Source organism: Mustela nigripes, chromosome 12, assembly GCF_022355385.1.
Source record: "Mustela nigripes isolate SB6536 chromosome 12, MUSNIG.SB6536, whole genome shotgun sequence".
Classification (NCBI taxonomy): Eukaryota; Metazoa; Chordata; class Mammalia; order Carnivora; family Mustelidae; genus Mustela; species Mustela nigripes.
The window spans coordinates 78,561,716-78,582,409 of NC_081568.1; the positions used below are offsets into that span (position 1 = coordinate 78,561,716).

At 48.6% G+C, this 20,694-nt stretch overlaps 1 protein-coding gene across 6 annotated transcripts; it reads left to right on the forward strand.

Moving 5' to 3' along the window:
- Positions 1 to 3,742: 3,742 nt before the first annotated feature.
- DELE1 (DAP3 binding cell death enhancer 1) lies at positions 3,743 to 19,309 on the forward strand. 6 transcript variants are annotated; one of them, XM_059417796.1, is made up of 13 exons: positions 3,747 to 3,913; positions 4,583 to 4,697; positions 4,791 to 4,914; positions 7,479 to 7,626; positions 8,584 to 8,745; positions 9,004 to 9,092; positions 9,191 to 9,287; positions 11,925 to 12,067; positions 12,902 to 13,060; positions 13,146 to 13,238; positions 15,470 to 15,635; positions 16,163 to 16,402; positions 18,557 to 19,309. In XM_059417796.1, exons 1-12 carry the CDS (start codon positions 3,883 to 3,885, stop codon positions 16,399 to 16,401), a joined length of 1,566 nt encoding a protein of 521 aa, XP_059273779.1. In that variant the 5' UTR covers positions 3,747 to 3,882; the 3' UTR covers position 16,402; positions 18,557 to 19,309. The 6 variants fall into 6 exon arrangements, with proteins under 6 accessions (XP_059273781.1, XP_059273783.1, XP_059273779.1 ...); XM_059417795.1 differs by lacking the exon at positions 18,557 to 19,309 and adding an exon at positions 17,192 to 17,751 and having other exon boundaries at positions 3,749 to 3,913; XM_059417797.1 differs by lacking the exon at positions 18,557 to 19,309 and adding an exon at positions 17,192 to 17,751 and having other exon boundaries at positions 3,757 to 3,913; positions 15,470 to 15,629.
- The last annotated feature ends 1,385 nt before the right edge of the window (positions 19,310 to 20,694 follow it).

Consider the following 20,694-nt stretch of genomic DNA (forward strand, 5'->3'; position numbering starts at 1 on the left):
TACTTCCCCTTTCCTTCCTCATCTGCTTATTTCCCATCATTCAGGTTCATTAGTTAAGATGTTGCTGTTTCCAAGAAGTCTTCCTGACTTCCATACCTAGATGTTCTCCTTGCTAGCAACCTGTACTTTCCCCACTAAACCACACTTTCTAGTATTTGTGCTCACATGTCTTCCCCTCTGCACTGATTGTGGGCTGACTGTATGAACTGCTTTAGCCAGCAGAGTATAGGTGCAGGTTCTAGGCCTAAGGCTTAAGAAGCCTGGGCGCTTGCACTTTTGTACATTGAGAAGGTCTGAGCCACCATGTAAGCTCAGCTGCTCAGCTAGAGAGACCTTGAGACTATGTGGAGAAGGAAAGAGGCTCAGCCATTCCAGTGTCCTAGTTGAGCCTTCATAGGACTCCAGCTGCAGCTGCCAGCTGACTGCCCTCTCATGAGAGACCAGAAGGGAGACCAGCAGAATTACCCAGCTGAGCCCAGTCAATCCACAGAACTGTGAGAGGTAATAAAATAATTGTTTTAAACTGCTAAATTTCAGAGCATTTGTTATGCTGCGCTAACTAAAACACCATGCTGTATTTTACTTGTCTACTGAGTGTGTCTGCCCTGCTAGACTATTTTCTCTGTGATGTCAGGGACCACATCCATTCTTTTTTTTAATATTTTATTTATTTATGTGAGAGAAAGAGAGTATGAACAGGGGGAGAGGCAGAAGGAAGAGAGGGAGAGAGACATAATCAGACTCCCCAGTGAGCAGGGAGCCCAAGGGGGGCTCGATCCCAGAACAACTGGGATCATGACCTGAGCTGAAGGCAGTCGCTTACCTGACTGAGCCATACAGATGCCCCGACCACAACCATTTTTTAAAAAGTTGTAATATACTCAGGACATTCTCTGTAGAATAAGCACTAATTTATTTGATTAATGTAAATTAAGAATCTTTACAAAAACAGACAATAAAAAATGTCTAGAATATTTACTCTGAGGAGTATAAAGTGTCATCAACAAGAGGTGAGGCCTGGATAACTGGATAACAGGGCAGTAGCTTCCTTTTTTTTTTTTTAAGATTTTTAATTTATTTATATGACAGATCACAAGTAGGCAGAGAGGCAGGCAGAGAGAGAGAGGAGAGGAAGCAGGCTCCCCGTTGAGCAGAGAGCCCGATGTAGGGCTTGATTCCAGGCCCCTGGGATCATGACCTGAGGTGAAGGCAGAGGCTTTAACCCACTGAGCCACCCAGGCTCCCCAGTAGTTTCCTTTGTAAATATTTTATTCATTTATTTTTCAGAGAGAGAGAGCATAGGCAAGGGGAACGGCAGGCAGAGGGAGAAGCAGCCTCCCCATTTTGAGCAAGGAGCCCGATGCCAATCCCGGGACCCTTGGGATCATGACCTGAGTTGAAGGCAGACACCTAACTGACTGAGCCACCCAGGCCTCCCCGGGGAAGTAGGTTTCCAATGTTAAGTTAGATAGCTTATCTCTGTAGAAGGATTGAGTCAAATTGACTGGGCCACAAGCCAACAACAGACAGCAACTTTGGGAGCTAAGAAGAAAATAGTCAATGGCTTTAGCAAAGGTAAAGGCAAGGGAACAAAGTTGTTGTTCTGATGGTGCCCCTCTAGGCAACACTGAGCAGGTGATCTGTTGTGCCACTGAGGACTCCAGCTGCCCTTGCCATGGCACATAAGTGGTCAGTGTTTAGATTTCTAGAGATAAGAGATGGTGTCATTTTACATATGAAAACAACATACGTTATCATCACAATGTTTCAGCTAGCTTCAAACATGAAGGATCCTCAGGATTTATATGTGGAATGAATATGTTAATACCCAAATCAATAAATCCCTGATTGGGGTCTGGTGCTCTTGTCTGTAATTATCTTCAACACAAGGTGTCCAGTCAAGAGACACTGTTTGACAGTTCTTGTCAAGTTCTATGTGGGACACAAAATGGGAAAATGCCATCCCTCCCCTGACGGAAAGAACTGGGGAGAGTAGACTTACACAAATGAGATAATTAAATAACAGGACAACATATAATTACTGCTAAATTGTGTGGTAAGAAATTAAGTGCTACAGGAATTGGGAAAAGCAGAGAGCAGTGAGGGCTCAAACAATTGGGGAGTTTTCACTGAAGAGCTGGATGTGGCCGAGCCTGGGGGCATGAAAAGGATTGCAGACAGGCTGACAAGAAGAAAGGTGCAGAAGTCCCTGGAGGAAGAACAGAGCCAAACCAGCGCGCTGGTTATTTTGAGGCAGCAACACAAGGAATGTGAAAGGTGGCTGTCCCAAATCCCAAAGCAAGGATATCTCTGAATAGTTTCCCAATATTTGCACTCCTGGGCCTTTATTTTTTGTTTCTTCTGCTTGTAATGGCTCTCCTTTCTCTGCCTAACCAACTCTTTACTCATATGTAAAGGTCCAGCTTGAATGCGACTACTTTCTTGAATCCTTTCTCAGTGTCACGAGTGCTCATACTTCTATTGGGACATATCTATTGTTCTTGTCTACTCACCTCCTCCACCATTGCAATTAACAGCAAATTGCATTAGGCTCTTACTATGTGCTAGGGGCTATGCTAAACATTTTAAATGGATTATGTAATCTTCAATTTCAGAGGGTATCTTTTCTATGTTATAGATGAAAAACCTGAAGCTTAACGTGCCTAAGTAAACTGCCCAAGAACACATAGCTAGGAAGTAAGAAAGCTAGGGTTCAAACCATTTGCGGAATTCCAGAGGCTATTCTTAAAACACAGGATGGTGTATTCAGGGAGGTCACAAATGCTCTTTACTTAACTGTCTTCTCAGATTCTAGGATGGTGGCTGCCATATGGCTTAAATATTGTTGAATAAATACAAGTGTCTTGTCATGCCAAGGTCTAAAAGTAGGTGATCCCAGTAAACTGTTACCCCAGCTGTGGACTTCCACCCAACCATAAGTCATGTACCTGGGGGAAAGGAGGGTGGAAGTCCAAGCAGCTTACATTTGAATGAGTTCCTTTATAGATCCGTGTGAAAGCAGAACCATTCTCTTCCACACAGAATAACGCACAGATAACACTGGGTGGGTCTGTGGCAGGCTTTGATTAACAGGTGTGTGTGTGTGTGTGCGGTGGGGGTTGGGGGAGTCTTCTCTTAAGTATTTGGCAAGCAACTTCCGCGGTTCCTGTTGAGCCTGCAAGGACTAGTCGAGATCACTCCATCAGATCCTATCATGGCGCAGGCTGAGCCCCGACAGGAAAAGGGGTCGTGCGGAAGCTACACGGTGACACAAAACTGAGCCACAACTGGAACCCCGGAATCAGAACGCTGCCTTTTTTCAATCGCCTACCCCTTTGGTCCGGGCCGCATCTCTAGCAGCGGGCCTTGGACGGGAGAGCTCGGAGTACGAGCTTCTCTCGTTGGACCCTTGAGCTCCTCTCCTTCAGCCACTGGCCCTGGCTACTCGTCCAGTGAAGGGCTGGTGTCTACAAAGTTGTCCGGCACAGGCGCGACCGACCTGCGCAACGGAGACCCCCAGCCCCGCCTCTCCACAGTCCCGTTTCTGACGTGGTTCGGCTCCGCCACCTGCGAAGCCCCGCGGCTGCGCGCTCTCCCCGCTCTCGGGCGGGCGGCGAGCGACGCCTCTTCCAGGGGGAGGTCGGGCCCACGTCCATGTCCTTGCTGCGTTTCACCTCCTCGCCAGCCCTGAAGACGCCTACACACCCCCCACTTCCTTTGTGCAGCGCCCGGCCTTCCGGCTGTGCCCCTTTCTAATTGGCTGACTGAGTACTTCCTCAGGACTCGGCCATTCGGAGGGCGCCACAGCGGTCCCTCTAGCCGCCGCCCCGTGGCCGGCCCTCAGTCTTGGGACTGCGAGTTCTCTATGCTGTTGGCGACGGCATGTGGCGCCTACCGGGACTCCTGGGCCGCGGTAAGAGGCGTCGGAGCCGCGGGTCGTGAGGCAGCTGAGATGCTGAACTGGAGAAGGAAGACTGACCATGAAGACTGAACCGAAGCCTTAGCAGGAGGGGTTGAAGTTGGGGGAAGGCGGAGTCTAAATGGGCGGGGCTACACCCGCCTGTCAGGGCTGCGGAATTCGAGGTGTAGGTGGGGCTCATGGGAAGAGGGTGGAACGTAGAGCCACGGAAATGGGTGGGGCTATTGGAAAAGGGGAGGAGTCAAATAGCCGGGCCTTGGAGTCCGAAAGACCAGTACGGCCCGGGGAGTAGGCGGAGCCAATGAAAAGAGGTGGGATTTAGAGACGGAGCCTTCAAACACTGAGCGAGGTTGTGTGTAACTGCCCGGTAATTTTATTATGACAGTGATCGTCAGCCCTGGGAGGATTTCAGAGTCACTTGGGGAGCATTTTCAAAATATGCCCTGAATGATCCTGATTTATTGGTTTTGGATGGCACCTTAGAAACTGCACTAAGCAAGAGTCACCATATGTCCTTGTCTAAGAACAGTAGATGCAGCCCGCCAGTGATTCCTGGGTTCCTGGGGTGTGGCTCTGTCAAGCGGACTGAGGAAAGATGGGTGGGGCCTTCACTGCCCGAGTTCTGTTCCTGTCAAGGTGACTGATTTTTGTTGTTCTACACAGCTCTTCCCCGTCTGCTGGGACCTGGCCTCTGGGGGGTGACCCCCAAGTCCACTAACCCAGCTGGGCCGCAGGCTGCATCCTCCAACCTGCTGGTCCCTGTGCCCAGCTTTGACAGGTGAGATACTCCCATTCTGTCACCATCTCTTCCTCTGGCCTCCTTCTCCTCCCACTTGGGCTAGAACTTGATAGTCTTTCTTGCCTCGTCTAGGTCAGGCCCCCATGGCCCAGGCCCAGGCACAAATAGGGGCCCAAGGTCCCATGGGTGGAAGGATGCCTTCCAGTGGATGTCTTCCCGTATTTCCCCAAACACCTTGTGGGATGCTGTATCATGGGTAAGGCTTCCCCAGTCCTGTCCTTGCCCTTCTGTGTGGATGAGAATGATCCTACATGGAAATATAGCCTAGAAACAAGAGCTAGGGCATCAATGTTCCCACACTCAAAATTTGAGTAACCCATGGCATTGGAGCATATTTGGTGTGAGGTATTGCTGCTCCCCTTCTCCCCGCCTTCTTCCTCCTTTCATTCAGTAAAAATGTGTTTAACACCTCTGAGCATTTTTGTTAGGCACTAGTGATGCAATGGAGAGCAAGGTAGATACGATTCTTACCTTGATGAAGCTTACAATGAACAATACTAAATCGCTGACATTTTATGTATTAATGAAATATTATATATGCATTATCATTTTTTTTATTTATTTGACAGAGATTGAGAGAGAGAGAGACAGAGATCACAAGCAGGCAGAGAGGCAGGCAGAGGCAGAGAGAGAAGCAGGCTCCCCGCCCAGCAAGGAGCCTGATGCGGGGCTCGATCCCAGGACCCCGATCATGACCTGAGCTGAAGGCAGCGACTCAACCCACTGAGCCACCCAGGCGCCCCTGCATTATCATTTTTAATCCTTATAAAAATCTTGCAAAGAAATATATTCTTCGTTTTATAGATAAGGGAACTCGGGCTCTGAAACTTTAGGTAACATGCTTAAGGTCATACAGCTATGAAATAAAGAAACCATATTTATTCTGGAGCTCATGATCTTAGCTCCAAGGCTCTAGAGCTTATTGTTTATTTCTCTGTGTACTTTAATTTTGTCTTTCTCCCTTAATGAAGATGTAAACTCCATGGGGACAGAGACTGTAACTTGTCTTTGCCAGTGTACGCAGCACTTGTTGTAATAAAGAAGTATTTGTGCACAGAAAGGGACAGGGAAATGCTAGTACAGATCTTCGTATATGATAATTGCTCAGAAAATATTTGTTGGGGTGCCTGGGTGGCTCAGTTGTTAAGCGTCTGCCTTCGGCTCAGGTCATGATCTCCGGGTCCTGGGATCGGGTCCTGGGATCGAGCCCCACATCAAGCCCTGCATTGGGCTCCCTGCTCCATGGGGGAGCATGCTTCTCCCTCTTCCACTCCCCCTGCTTGTGTTCCCTCTCTCACTGTGTCTCTCTCTGCCAAATAAATAAATAAAATCTTTAAAAAAAAAAAAAAGAAAATATTTGTTGACTCTCCCATAGGTCAGTTGACTCTGACCTATAAAGTCAGGTGCTCAGTAGCAAATACGCAGTCCAACAAGGCAGAATGTTTGCCATCCAGGTTCTGCACACATCACTTTCGTATCTGTCACATCTTATCCCTATCACTTTCATGCTGTATACTTTGGGCAAGTAACTTGACTTACCTGAGCCTTAGTTGTCTCGTTGTAAATTGGTTTTATCAGCAGAATGGAGCCTGGAATGCCTCTGTGGCAAGGCCACTTCTCTCTGTGGAGCTGTGGACTAGGGGCATAGCATACCCTGGAGAGCAGAGCATTTTCCCAATTTGTTGAAGACCTGAGCCCTAGAGCAATTCCACAGTGAGTCCCTTTGGAAACTGTGTCTGGATTCCAGGGGTCCTGATGCTGTCCCTCAGCTCTGTCACTGTTGACCATGTGAAAGGGCCTGGGTACAAGCTGTCCCCACTGCCATGGATACATGTCCTTGTTATTACATACTGGCACCTTCTCTTCCTTCTGGTCTCAGTTCACACATCACGCCTCCAAGAGAGGCTTTCTTTGATGCCGTATTTTCTCAGACCTCCCTCTTATGCTCTGTGAAAACTCCTGATTTGTTTTGTTGGCATTTAGCATAACTTGTAGTTATTGTGTTTATATTTTTGTGTACTCAAAATCTGTCTTTCTCCCTCAGTGAAAATGTAAACTCTATGAGGACAGAGACTATAACTTACCTCAGCCAGTGTACTCAGTGCCTGTTGTAATAAATAACTATTTGGGTGTTCACAGGAAGGGAAGGGAAGGGGAAAACCAAGCAGTCACTGGGCTAGGAGCTAACTTCCACAGACCTGACAGAGAAGAGACACCGAGACACTTTCAGCAGGCCTGTACCTGTGACTGTGTCTCTGGTGGGGTGGCTTGGACAGAGGGAAGGGAAGACTTGTGCCTCAGGCTACAGAAGGAGAGTGAACCTGATGGGGAACTCTGACCTGTCACTATAATTGTGGCCAAGCCCCAGCTTACCACATTATCCTTTTGCCTGCTTAGGCTTTATTTATTCATTAACTTATCATGCATTTGATAAATACATGTGTATATTTATTAGTATTATATCTTAGTACTCTCTTAGGCTCTGGGGATACATCGGTGAGCAAAACACACACGATTCCTGCCCTCATGGGGCTTAGATACTAACAGGAGAGACAGAGCTTAGGAAAATAATTATCGAGGTGATTGTTGAAGCCCCAGTGTAACCAGGGCTCTATAGGGGAAGTTTGGGCACTGGGAGATTAGTTGGCCTCAGCCGGGAGTCTGGAAAGACTTCTTAAGGAAGTGATGTTTGAGCTGAAGGGTGAGACTGAAGGAGGTGACTGGTGCAGAGCTGGGTCCCTGATGTGCTGTCTTTTCCAGGGCACTCTGGCTGTGCTGGCCCTGCAGCTGGCAAGGCAGATCCACTTCCAGTCGTCCCTGCCAGCAGGACCTCGGCAAGCAGGGTGCTGCTCTTGGCACAGTCCCCTGGACCGTTTCCTCTCATCTTCCTTGTGGCATCCGTGCTCCTGTGAGTTCTCAGTCCCAGGGATAGCAGGGCTAGGCTGGGAGTTTCTCTGGGCCAGGAAGTGTCTCTGGACACACCTCAGGAAAAGAGCCATCAGCAGCTCCTTGCCTTTCCTATCTGAAGTCAGAGGAAAGGAAATGTGAGGAAGTTCTATCCGCCCAGGGTGTGGGCCACACCTGCTCTTCAGTGTCCTCCCATGTCCTCCCCTCACCTTCCATGGAGGGAGCCCCACAGGGATCCAGGCTACTTCAGATCCTGGGTGTGGCTTCCTGCTTACCCCTGAGCCAGTTGGGTCATTCTCTGGTTAGTCATTCATGAATAAGTGAATCTTCATTGAATAGCTGTCATGTAGTATGGTACCCAGGCAGTACAACCCAAGTGGTTAAGACCCTGGAGTTAGTGCCAGGGTTCAAGCCCCAGAGCTGTCGCATACTAGTCTTATGTCCCTGAACAAGTCACTTTTAACTTCCTTGTGCCTCAGTTTTGTCATCTATAAGATGGGATAATAATAAAAATCTACCTCATAGGTTTCTTGGGAGAAGTAAATGAGTTAATATATATCAAAGAATTAGAACAGTGTTTTGCACATAGTAAGTACCCAGAAAGTATTAGTTTAAGTTCTTGTTCTTAAGATTACAATCATGATCCATATTATCATCAAAGTGCTAGGTGCTGGGGCTACAATAGTGACTAAGGTAGATGCCTCCATGCTACTGGAAAACTCTAGGCAGAGGAATGATTTATACCCAGAGCAGGTGATCAGCATAAATGGTGACCCGTCTGGACCCCTACAGATAGAAACCAGCAAACGAAATGGAGGAGGGAGGTCAGGGTGTGTGAAGGAGGTGACAGGAGGGAGATTCCATGTTCTTCCCCCAAACCTCGGGGAACCCTTAGGCCAGCTCAGGCAGACCAAGCTGATCCCCTCCTGAAGGGACTGCTCTTATTGGGCATTTCCAGCACTTCGGAGACACATCCTCCCCAGCCCTGATGTCCCAGCTCCCAGGCATACTGATCCCAGGGAACCCAGGCTGGGCCAGGAAGAACGCTCCACTCAGCCCGAGAACCTCTCTTCACACAGCTCCTTGAGGGCATCTGGTCCTCAGGGCCCTTGTGAGGAAGGTATGTTTCCACCTCCTATAATCAGCCAAAGGTGGGGGTGTGGGGGGGAATAGGGCAGATAGACCATTGTTGGTGCGTATGCCGGATGAGGGGATTGTCGTTTGTGTAGGGCACCTGCTTTCTGGGGCACTTCAGAATGAATCTGTTACCTGGTAGTGGCACTGGCTGGAGCGGTTGGGGAGACTGGGACAGGGAGAGAAAAGGAGAAACCACACATTCTGCTTTGCCCTGACTGGGTGCCACCCATTTTCCTTGCAGATCCCAGTGATCTCAGCTTCCTGTCCACCAGTGGTAACTTTCAACCCAGGGCAGAGCCAGCCCAGCTTCAGTCCACTGGAGAAAAGCAGGTATTGTTCAGATTTGGCCTCCAGATCCTCGTAACATTCCCCCGGGGCAGGTGGCAGTTCCAACAAACTGTCCCATGGTGTCTTTATTTCTTCCCCAGGAAGAAGAGAAGTCAAAAACTCTTTCCCTTGAGGAGGCTGTGACGTCCATTCAGCAGCTCTTCCAGCTCACCATTTCCATTGCTTTCAACTTCCTGGGTAATTGGGTGGACCTTGCTTCAAGGCGGGTGGATGGGAAAATGGAAAGGCTTTGGGGCTGGTCAAACAGAGTTACGGTAGGGAGTGCTTCAAACAAGAGAGAGTTTATTTTCGCCCAGGTAGGTAGACCAAATCTGGCATGGTGGCACAGTCAAGTCAGGGACCCATCCTCTTGATTCTGCCATTCTTAAAACTGGCTTCCAGCTCAAGGCCAGTTTGGCTGTTCTGGCTTTTTTCTGGAAGGGGAAAGGTGCGCAAGCTAAAGGATCACCCTTTGCAACCTGCAAGTTGTATAAATCATTGTCCAGAGTATAGGCTTATGGCCATGCCTACTTGCAGAGGAGACTGGGAAATGTAGTCTGTAACTGAATGACCAGGTGCTTACCTGAAAATTCTGTTACCATGTAAGAAGGAGAAGAGAAATCTTGGAGGATACCTTGCATCTTCTAACACATCTAGGCAAGAACAAGCTCCTGAGGTCTGGAGCAGGCCCTCAAGTACACAGACAGGAGCACTTTACCCACATCTGGAGACTCCAGGTGCCTTTCCAACGTCTGTCCTGTTCTCCATGGTGACTTGGCTTAAGTTTCAGGCCTTTTAATGTGGCGACTCAGATAATTGGCAGATGGGTGAGAAGCTGGGATTCATTCAGTACAAATTTCACCTTTTGCTAGGCCCTATTTTAGGATTTAGGGATACAGTGATTCATAAGACAGAGTCCTTACTCTGATGGATCTGACATGTGAATCAAGGTGGTGGCGGGGAGCGGGTGGGGGTAAATAAGTGGGCAAACAAGAGGATTTCCAGTGGTGGTAAATGTTATAGAGAAAGGTAAATAGGGGAGTGTGTCAGTGACTTGGGAAAGTCCTCACCGATGGGAAGAACTTTGTGCTAAGGCCTGACTGACAACACAAGCTAGTCTTGTTTCCATCCAGAGAAAGAGCTATCCAAACGGAGGGAACAGCAAGTACAAAGGTCCTGAGACAGGATTGAGTTTTGCTTGTTAAAGGAACAAAAGAAAGGTGAGTGTGGCTGGGACTTAGAGAGGACCAGGAGTTTAGAAAAAGATGAAGTCAAGAAGCAAGGAGGGGCCAGATCAGGCAAGGCCTTCCGAGCCACAGAGGAGTGTGGTTTTTTGAAGCAAGATAAACCAATGGAGGTTTTACCCTGGAGCAGGAGGAGGGACCATCACATGATCTGAATTACTTTTTCAGATTTCTCTGGTTATTATATGGGCAGTCGTGGATTGCAGAGATGTCAGAGGAAACAGGAGGCTAGATTGGAGCTGTTGCTGATAGCATAGCAAAGCCTCATGGTGGCTTGGTTTTGGTTAGGGGCAGAAGAGAAGGAGAAGAGAGATGGATCAGGGAGCCAGTGGGGTGGGGGGAATGGGCTCAGGGTGGTATCCTTCGCCCTCTCTAGTCTTCTCAAGGACAGAGGGCTCTGAATCCTGGACAGCGAATTTTCAGGGAGCAGGGAGGTGACTTTAATTCACTGTGGGCTGAATGGAACCTGGCTTCTACCTCATTAGCTTTTTGTGATTTTGATGGGCAGACAGTCTCTTCTGAGAATTTTCTTGCCCATTCCTTCATTCATATATTCATTTATTCAGCAATGCTAAGCAGTGTGGCAGAACACAAAGGGAGCATAAGCCCTAATCATATTTTGCATTTGTATAGAGCTTTCACCCAATGCAAAGTTATTTCTTCTACATTCTTTTTCTGCTTCTGCCTCCAGGATTTTGCAGTCTAATTGAGGAGACAGGGCTTGTACTCTGGAAACAGTCTAGTTCAGAGAAAAAGGCTGGTATATTAAGTAAATGCCAAAAGAGTGTTTAAAGCCTGAGTGTGGTCTGAAGGTTCCAGAGATACAGGATGGGAAGGCCTGATGGTGGAGGCAGAGAGATACCCCAGGCAGGAGAGACAGCTCAGGAAAAGGTTTGAATGGGAACTCAGGGACTTGACTGCACCCAGCCCTGTCTCTGTTTTTCATTTGTTTGTTTGTTTCTTTGGATGAAACAAAGCACATGGGCTTGGTTGTCGGACATCCCTGAGTTCATCTGTCTTGTAGTTCTTATATTCTCTCTGATGAGTTCCTCCTAAAGCAGGATTAACAGTATCAGCTGTTATCAGTTACATTTAGATCGTTACAAGCAGCTCAAACCCCCTCTGGCTAGCTTAAGCACAGAAGGAATCCATTGGGATCTGTTGACTTGCCATGTGTCAGAAAGAACAAGAATGAGGGGGGCAGTGACTTAGGGACAGTGTCTTCAGAGTGCTGCTTTTAGAATAAACCTACAAAACTGTTTCTCTCATGCCTCAACCAGGTAAAGATTCCAGTTCCTGAGTGAGGGACTTATTGGTGGGAAAGAGCACAGTACATCGATTGGTAGCATGGGGAGTGGGGGAAGGGGGAGGGTCTCCTCCCAAAGGGAGATTGGGATGCTGTCACCAAGAGGAGGATGCTGTATAGGAGGACAGAAGCCACTGAGGTCTTTGGCAAACCAGTGGAACATTTGGAGGATGGAAACATGCAAAGTGTCTAGCACCAAAAAGCAAGGAAGCAGCCTATGAGTTGGCCAAGGATGTGGGGACGTTCACAGAGAAAGCTGTATTTCCGCCCTTTGCTTTCTCACAGGCACAGAGAACATGAGGAATGGGGACTACGTGGCAGCCTTTTCTTACTTCCAGAAAGCAGCAGACTATGGCTACAGCAAAGCACAATACAACGTGGGCTTGTGTCACGAGCATGGCAGAGGCACCCCCAAGGACCTGGGCAAGGTACCAGACCTTCTCTCTGTCCTAGGCCTGTCTACCATGTTGCACTGTCGAGAGGTGACCTCCAGAAATGAGTAGTGGGCAGGGCTTGGGGAGAGTTCAGCTTCTGTTTCTCAGCCACAAGGGAAGAAGAAGAAGCTCCTAACTTCTAGGAATTTAGACTCAAAAGGAGTCAGGGACCTTGTTGGTCTTTGCAGCTGTATCGTCGGGACCTAGAACCTTACCTTGGGGAATGAATTAATTCATTCCAAACAAGTAGGAAAGTAGACAAAGATGTTCTATACAAGAGTGAATTTCTTAGAATTGTGTATGATGGCAAAAGAAGAGGGAAGCAATTTGAAGTTCCTTCCATAGTGCATTGGTTTATAATATCTATGTGGGTCTTACAAATAACGGGCTAGGTCTATATTAACTGGCAGGGAAAGACATTCTCTGTGTATTGTATTGAAAAAATAGGTTACAAAATTGTGAATGTTGTTCTCTGTCTCTCTGTTTATTTTTCCCTGTTATACACACATACATTTATATACGTCTGTGTGTGTGAATGTGTATGCGTGTAGGTATAAACACATGTGTGTGGGGGAAGAAATTTGCAAAGCTGTGAACTAAAAGGTGAGCCGAGAATGATCTTTAGAAGGCAGAATCTCTTGGGATTTCATGTTTCTATTTTCAGTTTATCTGTATTTTGAAATTTGGGCTTATCTGTATTTCCTGACTAATCTGTATGGATTAGGTTCTATTTAATTAAAATAATTTTTACAAATTTCATTCGAAGGGAAAGCTGGCTTGCAGGGGTACCTGCTAACTTAGCGAGGGGGGTCTCTCCCTTTGTCCCAGGCAGTCCTTTCCTACCAGCTGGCTGCCAGTCAGGGCCACAGGCTGGCTCAGTACCGCTACGCCAGGTGTCTGCTGCAAGGCCCGGCCTCCGAGGGGGCACCTAAGTGTCAGAGGGCAGTGTCCATGCTGAAGCAGGCTGCTGATTCGGGCTTGAGAGAGGTGAGTGCCCAGGCGGGGTGTCTTCTGGAGCACGTGGGGCCAGGAAGGAACCAAGATAACATTTCTCCTTCCTCCCTGGCCACAGGCTCAAGCTTTCCTCGGGGTGCTTTTCACCAAGGAGCCACACCTGGATGAGCAGAGCGCTGTGAAATACTTTTGGCTTGCAGCCAACAATGGGGTAGGACATCTGCAGCGTCCCACCATGTTGGGGGATCAAGTTTGAGGAAGGAGGGGATTTGGGAACTGGTACCGAGCTCCAGGATGCACAGGATATGGTTGACAGGGACACATGGGTTGGGCTGGCTTCAACTCTTAACTGTCACTGACTTAACTGTGTGACTCCTGGGCAGGTCTAGTGGCACACGGGAGCTGGCTTACACCAGTCTGCAAGAGGTGCTGGGGGGGCCTTAAAATCAGCTGTGGGATTAGTGTGTGCCATACAGAAGGGACTCAGGATTACAAAGCAGGGCTGGTTGGACTGCTGGTTGGACTGGCTGGACAGCCGTGATTACATTTATCAGCACACAACTAGGCTGGTGGCTTCCTGTTTCCCTTGTCTCAGACTGCCTCACCTGTCTGCTGCTTCGCAAAGTTGTTGTTGTTGTTGTTGTTTTTGTTGTTGTGAGGAGCCCAGTGTACCTAAGGTAACAGGTGTGTGGGCGAGCACTTGGTAAGTGGTGCACAAGGAAGGTGCGTCCTCACGAGCTGTGCGGTTCAGGGAAGTCAGAAGACACGGAGCAGTTTGGGGGTGGCGGCACATGTAGGGGGGTATTGCCGCCCAACCTGTAGGACCCAGAGTATATCCTCTGGAGTATTTGTTCCAGGCGGTGTTTGTAAGTAATCCCAGGGAAAACATGGTCCGAGGGGTTTGGAAATACTGAGCCAACCAACTGTCTTCGATGCAGGAGATCTCAGAGCTTTCTCTCTGTGCTGATCACCAAAAGGGCATCTCTGGTTTGCTGTACTCCTCAAGTGTACTTGACCAGGATTTTTCTTTTTTTGGTGTGGCCTCTTGGAGGACCAGGAGTACTGGATTAACACGAGCCATGGCCTTGGATGAGAATTGCCCTGCAGAGGGGCCCCTCTGTGTTTTGGGGCCAGCACAATGATAGCTTCATCAAACTCTTGAGCATCAGAATACTTTCTTATTTTTACTTGGTGTTATCTGTCGTTGCCGTCGAAAGGGGGGCAGTGTCACTCACCAGTACTGCCTCTGTGCCTGCCTTCCTTGAGAGAGCCCCAGGACCTTCTCGGGCTGAGGGTGCCTCACATCCTTCACGAGCTGGACAAGCCTAGGGGCCCCTTGGCCTGCTTTAGTCACCCAGAATGCTAGGAGATGTGCACAAAGTGTGCTGGGCACAGTCCTCACACTCACCCACTCCAGCAGGAACTGGGTCTCTGTAGGTTTGTGTTGAGCAGTGTGGCAGGGTGGGAGTTTTGGACTTAAGAGTGTCCGGTGCTGGCTGTGAGCCCACCATATTTATGACGTAGACTTTGATGCGCACGTTATAGAAACTCGGTCCAGAAATTTGACACTAGAAGGTAGAAGAGAAATGGGACCGTGGTTGGGAATACAGAGTATTTTGGTTTTTTTTTTAAGTTGGGGGCTTGAATATAACGATAATATTCCACCACAGAGGGCGAGATTAATGATGGGGGCAAATAAAGGTATGAAAATAATAATAACAGTAATTTAAGCATTATTCATGTATTAATGTATGTTATCCTTGTAACAATGCAGTAAGGTAGGTACTGTTACTATTTCACACTTTATAGATGAGGAGACTGAGGCACAGAGGTGTGGAGTACTTGCCTAAGGTTCCTCCACTGTAATTGGTGGAGCTGGGATTGGAACCCAGGCAGTCTGCCTCTATAGGTTGTGCTCTGCAGCCCTACCTGCTCCTAATTGTCAGGGGAGAGAGGGTTCAAAACCTTTTAATCTTTCAAACGGGGAACATTCTCTGGACCGTATGTTTTGCGGGGCTTCAGTAGAGGTTCAGAAGACATGCAGGGCTTTTGGGAAGCTTAGCCTTCCCTCTCGCTCCTGGCTCTTTCAGCTGAAGTAGGAGCCTGACTCCCGGGTTCCCCATACTTGGGCTGGCTGCTCCCCGTGGCCCTCATGTCTGTCCGCCTTCTGCACCAGCCTCGGCCAGAGAAGCAGCCATGCTGCTCTGGCTCGAATCTCCCTGGGCAGAAGGATCCCCAACTCCTCTGTGTTGGGCACACTCCAGGCCTCCGGCTTTTTGTACTTGCGATCCCTTGGTCCAGAGAGGGACAGGACTGGGCCTTGAACCTGCACAGATGAAGCCCCGGCTTGTCTGACTGCTCCACCTTCCTCCTGCCTTTGCATTTCAGTTCTTCACTCCTGCAGGTGTACACATCTGTGTGTCTGTCCATCTTCCCCTTTAGGACTCACAGAGCAGGTACCACTTGGGAATTTGCTTTGAGAAGGGCCTTGGTGTGCGGAGGAGCCTGGGAGAGGCTGTAAGATGTTACCAGCAGTCCGCGGCTCTGGGCAATGAACCTGCCCAGGAGAGGTTGCAGACCCTCTTTTCCATGGAGGCGGCAGGTAAAGGTGCGGGTTGAAGCCAGCAGGTTCTCTCCCATGAGCTAATTACCCTGTGACAGAGAAGGGGGTGGCTTGGTCCGCTTGCTGTTTCCTGCCCCAGTAACGGGTAAGAGTATAGCTTTTTGAGTCAGACACGCCCGAGTTTTAACTACTGCTCTGTCACTGAACTTGGACTTGGTGTCTTTGAGCCTTAGGTTCTTCACTTCTGAAAGTGAGGGTACTACTGGTACCTCTGTCACTGGGTTGTAAGGATTAAATGGGATGACTCTAGAGGGTTCAGCACAACCTAGCACAGAGCAGATATTGAATAAGTGGGAGCTAATCTGATAATTTTTCAGGAGAGACGGTCTCCCAAGATACTGCCTCATTGCCCTGAATTACCCTTCAAGTCCTCTGAGAGTCCTGTTCACTCATGAGTCACTCGGGCTGGCCTGGGTTAACAACGCTAGAGCCCACTAAGTCTTTGAAGAAGTCCTTGCTCTGAAGTAGGAACCCACAGTATGAGTAAGAGCTGCTCTCGTTTCTCCTCACAGCCCTGGGGACCAGCAACCTGGCAGTTAAAGGATTGAAGTCCTTCTCCAGTCCCTCCCTCCACAGCTTCAACACTCTGCTGGCAGAGGCCTCCCACCTCCCACATGCCTCGACCACAGGGAACCTTGGCCTCCTCTGTAGGAGTGGGTGTCTCAGAGCCAGCCCTGGAGCCCCCAACATGACTCTCCCCCCGTTCAGCTATCCCTTGGAAAGGAGTCTCGTCAGACTGGGTTTTGGCTAAGGTGAGATAAGACCTAGTCACTGGTGCCTCTTACTGGTGTTGGGGGGCAGGGCAGAGAGGTTGGCTGGTAAGAAAAAATGGTGTCAGTGTCCTTTTCCAAAGGTGGACATGCCAGTGGGAGCTGAGGGTCTCAAGCAATTTCAAGTACGTGGCCCATTAATGACTTTGACCTTTCCCCCAATTGGTAGCCTCCCAGATGAGAAGTGGAAACATCCACAGTGATTTCTGGTTCTGTGCACAAAAGGGATTCATTCAGTGACCTGTGAAAAACTCTCCTGAAGGGTCCAGAGACCCTGGACCTCACCTTAGCCTATGACTTTGAGTAAAACCCTTACCTGTTTCCTCCCATGCCTCAGTTTCCTCAGGCTCCGACTATATCAGTTTTTGCCAACATCTGATGTATGTGCCTCTGGTGGTTCATGAGAGGATTTTAGGTACTCAATATTTTCTATCTTACTAGTTGGATATTTAATAAATGGATAATTAATAATGTAAAAATGTGACTAGCACATCATGGTTTCACAGATATTAAAAATAATCCATTTAAAGAAAAACATTGTGAAATTGGATAAAGGGGAACACAGATCCGGAGAGGTGGCAAAAACCATGAGGGTGGTTCCATGAATGGCTAAAACTCAGAGAACACTTAATCAGGCCATTCTCAAGATAAGCCCCAACATTCGCTTTTATTCATCCCCTGTGAATTCATGATCATCTCCCATTTCACCTTTGATTTGGAAGGAACGAGTTTCTTGCCTACATGCTTACCGTATCTGCTTGACTTTTTCAGATCCTCTCACTTCAGCCCTAAAGAAGGGAGCCTGTAGGTTCTCAGAGAGATACCACAACTTGAGCCCCAGAGCAGAGGCCAGTTGTTCTCAACTTCCTAAAGAACCTTAAGTACCTGCCCCAGCACAGTAAAGAAGAAAGTGTGTGAAGACCCAGGTCCGGGCCATGTCCGCTTGAAGCAGTGACCTGACCCACTACACTGTTTTCTCAGTTGTAAACCAAAGGCACTGGTGTCTGCCCTTCTACCCTACTGAGCCTATGTGGGGCATTTTGTGGCAGAAAGGACCTTGGTCCTCACTGAAGCCCAGGGAGGCGGAGTGGTGCCCATGGTTACCAGGAGAAGACCCAGGCCCCCTGACTCATAGCCCAGGGCTCTTTTGTGCCTTTCACACTGTAGATTTACCTGAAAGTGTTCTTGTCATCTGGCCAATGTGAGGGAGGAAGTGGAGACTGAGCGCCTGGAGGTTTGCAGCAGGGAAGTGTAGATTTAGAGATCCTTGTTTGTGAAAGGTATGCCAGAAATGGATTAGAGTTTAATAAAATAGATATTGGATTATCTCATCACTCTTGCCCTTGAGTATGTTGGGGAGACCTGGGGGTTGGGCAGGGGGAGCTGAAAGCTGAGGCTCCAGCCTCATTTCTAAACTCTCCATTAACCAATTTGAAGGGTCTTAAAAGCTTCTCCAAGAGAGAGACTTAGGAAAAAATGATTTCTGAGTCAACGCTAATGACTCCAATTACTGAATTTGTGCATAGCTGTTCCCTGGCTTCTGGATGTTAGCCCAAGTTCAATAGCATAGATGTGGTGGGGGTGGGGGTGGGGGAAGGACTGAGGACCAAACCCTCTAGTAACTGTTCAAATGGGAAAGACCACCCAGCTCTGCTATTTGAGAGTTGGGAGGAATTGGGCAGGAGAGGGTTGTCCATGTTTCCCCCATCTCTCCCCCACCGCCCAACCCTGCCAACCTCTAGTGGATCCTACCATACTCTTCTAGCATTTCCTCTCACTACTGGCTTCCTCCAGCTCCAGCACCTCCCCGTGACTGCTGTTCCCTTTCCAGGGCTGTCTTGCACACTGGCCACCACCACCCCCGCCCCACCCCCACCACCTTCCAAACCTTATGCAGTTGCCTCCCACAAATGGCTCCTTGGGATCTAGGACCTTGTTGTCTTTGTAATCTGGAATCCTCAGCACTTAGCACAAGGCCCCTTGCTGTTATGGGCTCCATATACACATTGGTTAAAGCTCAGGTTTTTACATTGTGCAATGCACTAATCTCTCTGAAAAAAAAAAAAAAAAAAAAAAAAAGGTTTCTGTGGTCAAATAAGTTTGGGAAATGCTGTACCAGACATCCCTTTTTTATAGATTCACAGTGCACATCAGCATCTTTAAGGTTCCAAGAAATCCTGCAGTGAAGAACTTGGTTAACCCTTTCCCAGCCTGAGCTGAGCACAGAGCCCCGGCTCCATGCAGACTGCCCATCAACCCTCCCAAGGCACCTTCTGGAAACTGTCATTTCATGCCCTCCTGCAGAGCCCAGCTCTTCAGCCTCTTCCCTTCCTGTTGTCATTCTGGGTTCCTGATTCCTTCCAGGGAAGGAGGGGCAGTTCACACAGCCCTGGGACAGTGGGTGTCCTGTGCTGATGATCAGAGGCCACTCTCCCTTCCAGTCATTATAAGTTAAGTACTGATTCAATTTGGGGTACCAGCCATGGAGGTAGGATATTTTTAAGCTCTCCTGGTGGAAAGGGAGGATGGAAGAGTCATGAGAGAGGTGTTGTCAAGGGACCAAAAATCCTTGGCTGTTCAGTCTCTGCAGGCTCCACATGGCCCCAGGGGATGGGCTTCTTCCACAGATGGGGCCCTGCTGTGCTTTGCCATTAAAATTCCATTATTAATGACTCATCATCATTGCCCTGAAAGGACATACTAAGGGGGAGGACAGGGAAGTGGCCCTAGCCTGGGTTAAAATACTGGGCGACTCAAGTCTGGGGACCTAGGGCCCTCAGTGATGAGACTTTTGTGCAATTCTCTGCTGCCTCAGTTTCCTTATCTAGAGATGCTGTTTTCAGGGAGTCCTGATGCTATAGTCAGAACAAGGCTGTTTAAGTCATTATATCTTCAGTGCTAATACACTGAATAAATACTTATAATAAATAAATTTATAATAAATAAATATTTATTCAAAGAATGTGTGGTTTTATGCATTGTCCCCCTCTCCATGCAATACCTAGCACCAAGCCTAGCTAACACATAGTAGGTGCTTTAAATGTTGTACCAGTGTTTCTCTATACTCCCCACTGCTATTTCTGACACAGCAATCACTCAATAAACACAGAGTGTTTATTGAATGAATGTTTCTGATCATGCCTCTCTCCTCTCCCTACCCATTACATTGTACTCCCTCCTTAGTAGGAGCTGGAAAAGGCTGGCCTATTTTCTAGGTGCATACTACGTGCCCAGCCAAGCCTGTGCTAAGACAACCTCCCTCCCTCTCCTCTTTTCCTGTGGGGATTGGGTTCTCTCCAGAGTCCCCTGGGTAGTGGTTGCCATCTCACGCTTGTTTCAGCCGGAGGAGAGGCAGGGTCAGTGAGCTGCCAAGCTGAAGTTGGGTGACAGACAGGAGGCTGCTATCAATCTCTGAGCTGCCCCCAGGCTCCAAGTGAGCACTGCAGCGCACGCCTCGTGCTGAAGAATGGCTGACTATTGATAAAAAAAAAAAAGTCCCTCTGCGCTTTCCAAATTAAGACGACATTTAACTGAGTGCTGGCTGGCTTGCCTGCTCCCTCAGTCTCCCAGGGGAGAGAGCCCATCTTGGTGAAAACTGTTCTGAGCATGTCCGAAGTCTCAGCTTTGACATCTGGGCTGATGCAAAGACGTTCAGCATGCCCCATTCTGTCAGCATCCCCCCTGTCACTCTCAGCCTATTGCTGGGAAAAGGCTGAGTGTCCCCAGACTAGGAGGGGGTTGCATGGGGCCGCAAGAGCGCTGACCTCATGTACATACGTCCCCATGCTGACTGGACATCAGTTGCCCTAGAACGGAAACTACTCTAGCCAGGTGTTCTCCAGGGTCTGTGGGCAAGGCAGAACCGAGGACCAACAGAGAGGATCACAGGGGTCCTCCATCTTCTGTAGGTCACAGACCCCTTTGACAATGTGGTGAAAGCACCGACTCCTTCCCATAGAAAAGTGGGCATCCTCCCAACTGTGCACGCAATTGAGCTGATTCTGGGATCCTGAAGGCCAACCATGGACCCCAGCTCAGGAACTGTTGATATACTAAAAAGAATGTTAAGGGCACCCGAGTGGCTCAGTTGGCTAAGCGGCTGTCTTTGGCTCAGGTCATGAACCTAGGATCCGGGGATGGACACCTGAGTTGGGCTTCCTGCTCAGCGGGGAGCCAGCTTCTCCTTCTCTCTCTGCCCCCCCTACCCCCGCTCATGCTCTCTCTGTCTCGCAAATAAATAAATACAATCTTTAAAAAAATAAAATAAAATCCTA